The sequence below is a fragment of the Salvia miltiorrhiza genome, chromosome 2 (assembly GCF_028751815.1).
Source record: "Salvia miltiorrhiza cultivar Shanhuang (shh) chromosome 2, IMPLAD_Smil_shh, whole genome shotgun sequence".
NCBI classification, from domain to species: domain Eukaryota; kingdom Viridiplantae; phylum Streptophyta; class Magnoliopsida; order Lamiales; family Lamiaceae; genus Salvia; species Salvia miltiorrhiza.
This window is the reverse complement of record NC_080388.1, coordinates 40,931,279-40,942,313: the sequence shown is the minus strand read 5'-3', so window position 1 is coordinate 40,942,313 and position 11,035 is coordinate 40,931,279. Positions and strand designations below refer to the sequence as shown.

Genomic DNA, 11,035 nt, shown 5'->3' with positions numbered 1-11,035 from the left:
TTATCTTCCAAATTCCCAAAATTGGAGCTTCTTATCCCCTCTCTGCAATTCCCACTCACAGTGCTCCATCAATTCCAATGGCAGCCGCCTCTCTCTCCGCCACATTCTTCGCCCTCTCCCTCAATCCCCACCACCACAACCACCCTCCCTTCCCCTCCCACCACCTCCCTTTCTCCGCCTCCAAAACCCCTCTCCCCCTCCTCTCCAAACCCCCTCACCTCCTTCCTCCCCCAAAAGCCGCCTCCGCCGACTTCGAGATCCCCTTCTTCGAAGGCGAAGACGGCGAGGTGACCGCCGCATTCAGCCCCCCCGAGCGCCCCGAGGGGTACGTCCCGCCCCCCTCCTTCGACGACGGCCCCCCGGAGTCGGAGGAGGAGATCGCCCGAGCGTTCGAGGAGCTCTACGGAGCGGCGTACAGCGGCGAGAGCTTCCTCGGAAACGACGTGTTCGAGATGGACGCGAAGGTGAAGAAGGCGACGGGGTTCGGATCAAAGAGCAAGAAGGAGAAAGTGAGGGACGGATTCGATGAGAGGGTCGTGCAGGTTAGGAGGGTTACCAAGGTGGTTAAGGGCGGGAAGCAGCTGCATTTCAGGGCGGTTGTAGTGGTCGGAGACAAGCAGGGGAACGTCGGGGTCGGCGTGGGGAAGGCCAAGGAGGTCGTCGCCGCCGTGCAGAAATCGGCCGTCAATGCCAGGAGGAATATCGTCGCCGTCCCCATGACGAAGTACAAGACGTTCCCGCACAGGTGAGTGTGTGTGTGCGTGTAATTTATTTATGGAAAATTAGGGTTCAGTGATTCCCAATTGTGGTTTGTTAATCATAATAAGGATATAATTAGGGCGGATGCACTGGAGTGTGTCTCTTCATTTATTTGTTGGATTGAATTTGTTTTGTTTGGTTTACTCTATTTGATATGGATTTCCATGGCGTGTTTCTGTGTTTAGGGTTGATAGATTGATTTCTTGATTTGGTGGTGTAAATATGCTAGCTTAATGAGTTTATGTGTGAGCTAAGTTGGGATTTTAGTGGTGATGATGGTGATAAATGGACTTTCTAAGGTGTTTCAAGGGTCTCGTAGATGCTACATGAGTTAACTACTTGAAGACAAGATTAACGTACGTAAATGGATGGTGGATATACTGATTTAGTGCTTCATAGCTATGAGTGTTCGTAGATGCTACACGAGTAACCTATATCCGTCATACTACAGATTTGCTTCTATACAATGTTCACAAGATTATTGTAACCAAATGGATAGTAGATATAGTATTTGCGTGAACGTGTTCTAGTTGATAGTAGATATACTGATTTAGTGGTTCAAAAATATATCAGTCGTATAATAGATTTTCTTGCGTGCAATGTTCACAAGATTAATATGTGTATAGATGGATAATGGATATAGTATTTGCTTAGTTGATACTAGATATACTTATTTAGTTCTTGATAATACTGATGTTTAACAGAAATTTATCTGATAGAAGTGTGTTGGTATAGTTTAGTTTTATCATTTTAGCGATTATATCTATTCTCTCATGCTCCTTTCGTTCCAAATATTTTTCCTTTTGGGACATACTGGCATCATAGTCTGTATCTTGAGAAATTGTTATAATAAAATAGTTCAATTATCCCACGTCGAACAAACATAATCAGTTCTTCATGGTACTAAGTAGGAAGATTGTAATAAAATCAAAATAGGATGGATGCCGTACTAGTCCTAATGTTAATTTAGCTAGTCTTATTGCTATCTTGTGAATCTTGTATTGTGTATCACCTCATTGCTTCTTGAATTAGATTAGCTCAAAAGCAGATCGCTTGTGTTTGATTGCTACAAGTAGTGAATTTGGGTGCAGAAATATCTTGATTGTATTCTGCCACACGAGCTTCTCGTATTTGGTGTGACACATCTTATTCTTCATGTAATTTGGGTGGCAGATCGGAGGCAGATTACGGTGCAGCTAGGGTGATGCTAAGACCGGCCTCCCCTGGTACGGGTGTGATTGCTGGGGGTGCAGTGAGGATCGTTCTGGAGCTGGCTGGGGTGGAGAATGCGTTGGGAAAGCAGCTCGGGAGCAACAATGCGCTCAACAACGCACGGGCCACAGTAGTGGCCGTGCAGAAGATGAGGCAGTTCAGTGAAGTCGCTGAGGAGCGTGGCATCCCAATGGAAGAATTGTGGAAGTGATTGATGATTAGGAGGAAATAATTGTTGTTCAAGTAATCATTTTTGTGTATGTAGCTGCAATTTCATCACATTTTCTTCTTTTATGTAATTTTGTTAAAGGATGATGGGGATGCACTATTGTACGAAAAGGGTGAACGGGTTCTTCTTATTTTGATATTAACGCGAGGCACACTTCACTATATACAGATAGGGTTTATTGATTCTCAATTACAATTTACTAATTTTCAATAATGATTTATTAGCCTAAAGAGAAAGATATGGTGTGATATAAGCCTAGAAAGAAAGATGTCCGCGGCTAATTGGAACCGTCTGGACCGGTTCAAAATTGGTCCGTGATCAACAATTCGAGCCCGGAATTGTTGCCCACGGGCCTAAACTAGAACCGAGACCGCCAGATGCCTGATTCGATTATCGGCCAATTATTTCGAATTAAAAATCGAAAATTAATCTATGGATCAGACTGCTAAGGCGCCAATTAACCGTCAGGCTTGTCGGGTTGCAAGGTGGTAGGGGGCAGCAGTTAAGGCAGATAACCGCCATTTAATTGTACAAAATCGACGATTTTTAGATTTTATCATTATTTTTTTTTATTTTATTTTTTTGCAAATTCAGATTTAAACATTAAATTTTTCCCCCTTAAATTTATCTATAAATACCCTCATCTCCCACATTCAAACTCATCCTATTGGGTTAACAATTATACATTCTCTTCTTCCTCTACTTCTGATTCGATTATGGACCCTTTTTTCTGAACCAAAAATCGGCGGTTAATCGTCAGGCCAAACCATCAATTAACCATCGGGCTTGCCGGGTGGCAGGGGCCGTAGGGGAGGTGGAAAATCGCCGGTTAACTACCCAAAATCAACGATTTTTTTATTTTATCATTATTATTTTTTTCAAATTCAAATTTAAACATTAGATCCCCCCCATCCCCCTCCCCCAATTTTATCCTACATTCAAACTCACCCAATTGTGTTAACAATTCTACATTCTATTATTCCTCTAGTTCTACTTCTTCTTCATTATTTATGTGCTCTTGCTAATTGCTAAATTACTCTTTTGTTCTTGCTGAATTTTTTTTGGATCAGAAAATTTTTATTACTCAACAGAAGGTACAAGAAATACCTTGATACATGACTCTTGTTCTTGCTGAATTAATCACTTGATCTTGCTAAATTAATCTCTACTTGTCCTACTACTACTTTTCTTATATTTAGCATCTTGCTATCAACCTCGACACCAAGGGCGAAGATGTTATTCGTAGCACTCCAACCTATCATCCTCCTCATTCATCATCATCAAGGAGAAGAGCTTCATCATCACGCTGTGAGGCTGCCGACATAATCGGTGAACAATATGCTCGACAATTGCAAGAAGAGGAGGATGCACGATTTGCATGTAGTTTGCAAAGGGAGAAGACCGATCAAGCACAACATGATGTGGAGGAAACCACCTCTAGAGTAAGGCAAGAAATCACTTACATAACATTTCAGGAAAGTGAATAGACCAAATGATCCAAATAATGGTCCCAATGCAACGAAAAAATTCACGGCATATTGTAACTATTATTCAAGTAGTTACAAATGGACGACAAAAAGAGGTTATGACACATTATCTAGGCACATGGAGAAAAATCATCCCACCAAATTTGAAATCCATACAAGTCAAACTAAACTATACCCCTAAACAGGTAATCAATCACGTACGGCTTCTAATGTTCTATGGAAATATGATCATGCAAATGCTCAAGATGTAATGGCTCGTTTCGTTGCTATGGAACATTTACCTTTTCAATTTGTCGATAAAATGACTTTTGAACATGCTATGAAAAATGCTTATGTTGGGAACCTTGTGGAATATTCTAATCCTTATTTTGATGATACCAAAATTCATCGGTCTTAATTGTAATAGATTAGAACAGTTTTGAACTCAAGTGTTAGAGTTCGTTTCTAGTTTAGCTTGCGGTTCTGAAGACTGAAGACTGAAGGACGAAGGACTAAAGACTGAAGACTGAAGATACCAACTGAAGTATCAGTTGAAGAATCAGTTTGGAACTGATTACTTAATGCGTGCAGCGTGGACTCAGCGGACTGATACTAAAGTCAAGTATCAGTTAAACATTCTTCCTCGGACTGAACTTCCAACGTTCAAAGGAAGCCATGTACTCAAAAAAGTACAGACGCATTAAATGCAGAGATCTCAGGATCTCCTTATCTCTGCAGAGGTCATTCTTATTTGGTGGCTACTTTATCAGAGACGTCACATCTCCTGTCCCTCAAGAGAGCTGTTTCCACCAAACAAGGAACCTCGAAGATTGAAGCCTCAGCCCAAATTCGAATTGCTCTCCAACGGAAGAAATCTTGAGGACGTTCTACGCCAACGGATCTATTCAAGAGTTCTCCTACAAATAGCGCTCGAGGATCACTTCAATCTTCACCGATTCAACAAAATAAGCTGAAGCTCTGCCAAAATCGCTACTCAGCCTAAAGCTTAACCTCCCCAAAGCTTGAATCGAAGAAGAGAATTCCAAAGCCAAAATCAGTCACTGCTGATTACATACATTCTCTTAGACCTTAGGCAAACCTCTGTTCACCCAAAAGCCAAGGTCAAACTTGCTCCAAAGAACTTGTTCTTTGCAGTATAGTTGGCACCCGTTCAAACCTCATTTCAGGAAGAAACATTAGAGTGTTTGAGTGATTCAGAGTTCAGGAAGGTACTCTGACTCTGAGAGTCTTAACGCGGGTTGTGCTAAGCAAGAGAAATCTGACACGAGTGAAGTGTGGGTACTGAAGAAGTGGTTTCTTCAGTGGTACGGTTGTGTGCACCCGGCAAGCACACGGTTTGGTTTGCAGTGCACCTGTTAAGCACTTGCGGAGTGGATTGTTGGTCTGATCAACCGACCGTGGATGTAGGAAAGGGTTTTTCTGAACCACGTAAAAGTCTCTGTGTTGTTTACAGCTTTCAGTTTTACTTTCCTACTTGTGTTGTTTCAATTGATAAACTGAATACTGAATAACTGCAAAGAGAAACCTAAGACCAACAACGTGCTCAACCGAGGCTATTGCGAAACTAAGTTATTTCCGCTGCGTATGATATCAGTCTGACTGATCTATCTTCTGATAGTCAGGAAGAGTGTTATCATTTCTGTTTTAGCAAACTCGACTGAGCCCTTACGTGCATCAGTTAAGTTCCAGTAACTTAACTAATAACTCCTTACTGAAGAGTTTTCAGTATCAGTCGTCAACCCTGTTTGGTCAAAACTGTTTTCAGTTAACGGGCGTCACTGTTTGCGTGTTAAGTTTCGTTTTGATCTCTATCTTGAGATCCCTCAGTTTGAGGAAAAAGAAAAATAGCCCATAGATGTATTTCCCCCCATACACCTATTCGAGACCCTCCGGACCTAACAGCTTATTATCCCGCTGCTAAAAAATTAGTAGAAATATTATGCTTAGGTGAATTAGAAGAGAAGCCGAAGAGAGAAAAAAACATGATTTAATAAAATATTTTATGTATTTAAATCGAAATGTGTCCATATGTTCCGATATTTAGACCGATTGTTATAAAAAAAATTATATTGGTGTTACATGTCACTGGATTGATAATGATTGGTCTATGCAAAAACTTTTAGAGAGTTTAATGAACTAGCATTTACATCCCATGCAATGCAAGAGAAAATATTTTTAATTTTTATATTTATATAAAATTAATATTAATTCAATTATTATACTTATAAATATAATAAAAAATTAATTTTAATTAAATATATTCGAATTGAATATTGAAAAAATAAAAAAGAATTCACAATTATAAAATTTGATATTATGAAAAACAAAAAAAAAGGTAAAAAAATTAAAAATAAAATACTAATTAAAAAGAATTAAAAATATATTTATTCAAAAAAGATGAGAGAGGAGAGAGAAATTTATAAAATCTTACTAGTACTTAAACAAATTTATTTTTTACATTTAAAATCAAATATTTTCATAAAATACATCATATTAAAGCTCTTATCGTGATCTTTAATTTGATATGCATATTAAATATTTTATAATTAATCAAATTTCACAATTTCGGAAAGAAATGTAACAACAAATAAGAAGTTAAAGAAAATAAAAATAAAAATAAAAATATATAATTTAAACATAAACCTTCAATTTTATTATAACTACAATATTGCCACTCTATTTTGAAATTAATTTCAAATATGAAACTCCCTGTTTAATATAGTATAGATATCACAATGCTCATAATATTGCTCAATTGATAGTCACCGTTTTAAATTAAAATCATTTGATAAATAAAATATTTTTACGTTGGTTTTGATAATGCGGCTGTCAACACCGCCTTCATTCTCGAATTAATTGAAACATGTTAACCTTCATTAATTTAGTTGTATATATTTTCATGTTAGATGTATATGCCATACTTTGAATTAATGTGTGACGAAGCCGTTGTTTACCTTCGCGCAAATAAAGTCATGTGCCCACAAAAACTACACTAGTTAGTAGCAAGTCCAAGGTCGAATTCACATGGAACTTATTGTAATCTCTTCGGCTAAGGTTTTGATTTTGGTTCTTGCTCTGACTACTCTTGTGGGCAAAACAATAACAAAAACTAAATTGATTTTGGTGATTGTAATCACTAAAAAAGTTTTGATTTTGGTTCTTGCTCTGACTACTCTTGTGAGCAAAATAATAACTAAAACTAAATTGAAATAAGAAATTTAACGTAGGCTGGTCTAATGACAAAACAAATCTGACTTGGACTTGAATCATTAAACTTGAACTTCACTCGATCATAGGTTCAAATATATTTACCGCATTCATACATCAATTAGTTATAGGCATAAGACAGTAACGCCCATAATTATCTATCATGCTGACTCATATGAATTCGTTTTTTTTTTTTTTTTAATGCAGGTGCATGCAATGCACGCGCTACACATAAACACCACTTGAGCCTAGCTCGTTGGGATGAGACTTGCCTAGAGCCCTTGTATGCCGCATTGGTATGCTCATCGCCAAGATCGACTCAAGTCAGGCGATGAGCCGCACTGATGCAGATACTCTAAGGGTTCCACTTTAAATGTGATTGAAGTTGTGTGAATTCTATTAATATAAATGAAAGTGACAATTTTTTTATGGATGAACCGAGAAAGAAATTGTGACAAATTTTTCGTGGACGGAAATGATATAATAATATTTATATATGTGTGTGTGTTAATGTATGTGACACACCCTCACTCTCTCTCACACACATACACAAACAGTGCGACACACACACACACACACACACATATATATATATATATATATATATATATATATATATATATATATAGAGAGAGAGAGAGAGAGAGAGAGAGAGAGAGATAGATGTCAAAAATATGTTATACTTTTAAATGTAACAAAATTTAGTTATATTTTGATGTGTATTAAAGTATACAGATAAATGTTCGAGCGTAGCTAAACTTTATTATACTTAAATATGTAACACATTTTGTGACATATTTATTGATTACACTAAAATTGTGATATTATTAGACAATTTTATTGTAATTATTATTTGATGGAAGCTGGATTTTCTAAATTTTGAGTTCAAGATTTCAATAAGTCAATTTATTTTATTATTCAATTTGATGTTTATGTTAAAGCTTTTGCAATGATACATACAAAATGTTAATAGCTTAATAAGTTTATATGAATGAAAAATATTTAAAAAATTATTGGTGGAGGCTTGAGCCCCCTCCTTACTTGGCTCGGCCCCTCGATTTTGATATATAGTATCATCATATTTACGTATTTAAGAAATGGAGTAATATTTTTATTTGTCATTATTCATAATATTTGTGAATTGTGATGTCAAATACAAAATTTATTCTATCTATATATAATATAAAAGAAGAGTTTTTTTACCTTCAAAACTTCTCTCTCCTCTCACTTCTTCCCTCCAAAATTTCTTTCTTATTTTTTCTATTTTAATTTTATTCAAAAAATCGTTAACTTCGATTTATGAAAAAATATTAAATTCCAATGTTAAATTAAAAATTAATCTTTAATTTGGAAGTAATAAATAAATTTGAAATGGATAATTTATGATCGTTTAAAATGTCAAAATTAATTTTTGTTCGTTCCTATTTATCTCTAATTTGAACATCCTACTATTTTTATCATTTTGTTTTGGTTTATTGGTGAAAAAATAAGTAGATGTCATTGTTTACCTTTCAAAGAAGTTTACATGGTTGTTTAATTATAATTAAGAAAATTTCTACTAATTTTTTTTAATGTGAATTTGCAAATAAAAATTAGTTATATATATTGAAATTACAATTTAAAATATTATATAGATATTTTTAATTATGCGTATGAATTATTTATGTATTTATTTATTATCACATAAACGACAGTTTGTAGATAACGCTATATGCCGTTATATATACTAAAACAATCCAAAAGTAGACAACCGTTATTACCTAGAACCATTATCTATCCAACATATATTTTGCTTTTAGAATTTTACAGATGAACAACAAGTTTAGAGGAGAATAAAAGAGAGCAAGACAAAGAAACAGAAATTGAGAAAGAAAATGAAGAAACATGGCCAAGAAGAGTACACATCTTTATATATTACTCCTTCCGTCTCATTTATCTTGACACATTTATTTTTAGCACGAAAATTAAGAATAAAAGATTAAGACTATAAAATAGGTAGAAATCATTTATTTTATGTGTGTAGATGATAGAGACCATATACTATTTTTAAAAAGTATTATTATAAATGGGATAAATTAAAAAGAAAAGTGTGCCAAGATAAGTGGAAAAGAAAAGAAGAGTACACATCAAATTAAGTTCGAATCGAATCGAAGCCGCAAAAAGTAAGAGGATGATGACTATATAAAAACAAAACCCGCAAAACCGTCACCTTTTCCCCTTGCTTTTCTCTCTTTTCAACCTTCAACAGTTCAAACTCTCTCTCTCTCTCTCTCTCTCATTGTTTTTGCTTTCAAGTTTCTTCATACTCATTCCCTAGCTAGTCCCACTTGTTCCATCACCTTTTCTCTTTCATTTTGTCTCTCTATTCATTTGATTTCATACTCGTCTTGATTTGGGTCATTAAGGGGCTGCTAAGTGTATGGGAAAAAAGTATTTACTCTGAATCTAAATAAGTGTTTTTAACTGTCATATATTAAGAAAGTGGTATTTTACTCATAACTATAATACTATATCGGAAATTCAAAAATGAAGAATTTGTAGTGGTGACAAAGGTAAAGTGGAAACATTTGCATCATTTTACTATAGAATTATGAAATGCGACACTTATTCGGAATCCCTCCGTCCCATTAGGCTTGTCCCATTTCTTTTGAGTACGGTTATTATGGAAAGTATAATTAGTATAGTAAAAATGTGTAAAGATATGAGACCATATTATTTATAGTGTAAAATTATTATCAAATATAAAAACAGGACAAGATCAATGAGATAACCAAAAAGAAAAATATGACAAGATCAATGGGACGGAGGGAGTAATATTTATCTTTAAATTATGATATTTATTCGACAAATAAAATATAATTAAATATAGTAAGGAAGAACAAACAAATAACTCAATCTCAATGATTCTGTTTCTGCAACTTGAAAAGTTACATTTTAAGATTGAGACGAGGAGCCTTAAAAAACAAGGTCAGCAACAAGTTTATAGGCATTAATATAAGCAAAATACTTCATCAATCATCATATCTTGCTAAAATAGTCCGTCATTTCTTCTTTCTTTTTGTCCATCCAAAAATCACTATTTTCTTTTTATTAGGCGCATCAATTTTTCCTCGTGTTGACATCATGTTACAATATATATATATATATATATATATATATATATATAGGGGGCGCTCCAATGAGACCCCTAATTTTAGTGAGATTTAGGGCACGATCTGGTGCGTTTATTTTATCAATCCTATGGTTGATATTGTATCTGGAGGGTGATTTTTTTTCACAGGGTTCGAATCCTGGAGGGAGCAGAATATTTTAAATTTTGTTATTCATCAGTATACTCTGTATTGTTCATCAGTATATACGGCCCTGTTCATCAGTATATATGTCTTATTCATTACGAATTTTTTAAATTTTATTTTTCATCAGTATATACATCTTGTTCATTAGATATACGTTTTGTTCATTAGTATTATATGTCTTATTCATTGTACTCATGTTACACGAAAAATAGGGGGTCTCACTGGAGCGCCCCTATATATATATATATATATATAGGAATGAGATCATGTAGTATCCAATACTTATAATAGATCCGTAGATCCAAAATCTAGACCACACATTTATGACATGTGACGCATCAAGATGGTGACACGTGGCAAGGAGTTTCCAAGCATTTCAAGGCAAAATTTAGAGAGGGGTAAAATTGGAATGTAATTTTTGGGTTTAATAATTAAAAAAATATATATATTTTTTTAAATTTTCTCATAATAGATAATATTTTAGATGCATATAGTTTCACACAAAGATGCATAAAGTTTTCACATGAAATGCATCACTTTGAACAGAAAAATGCATTTGATTTTTACAGTTTTGGTATTTTCACCACCCCACCCCACCCCACACCACTCCCCAACCCACCCCACAACCCTCCCCATTACCACCCCCCAAAATAGTCATGTTTCACATGCATATAAAATCAAACAAAAGTGCATAAAGATTTTACATAAAAATGCATTAAATTATACAAAAAATGCATTTCATTTTAATAAATCTGGTATTTTTGCCACCCCACCCCCACGCCCCACCCCCCACCCAATTTTTTTTTTAAATTGATTTTCTGACCACTGACCCCCCCCCCCCAATT

At 35.2% G+C, this 11,035-nt stretch overlaps 1 protein-coding gene across 1 annotated transcript; it reads left to right on the top strand.

Moving 5' to 3' along the window:
• LOC131013445 (30S ribosomal protein S5, chloroplastic) lies at positions 1-2,363 on the top strand. Its single transcript, XM_057941526.1, has 2 exons — positions 1-745; positions 1,933-2,363. Exons 1-2 carry the CDS (start codon positions 78-80, stop codon positions 2,180-2,182), a joined length of 918 nt encoding a protein of 305 aa, XP_057797509.1. The 5' UTR covers positions 1-77; the 3' UTR covers positions 2,183-2,363.
• Positions 2,364-11,035: the final 8,672 nt, after the last annotated feature.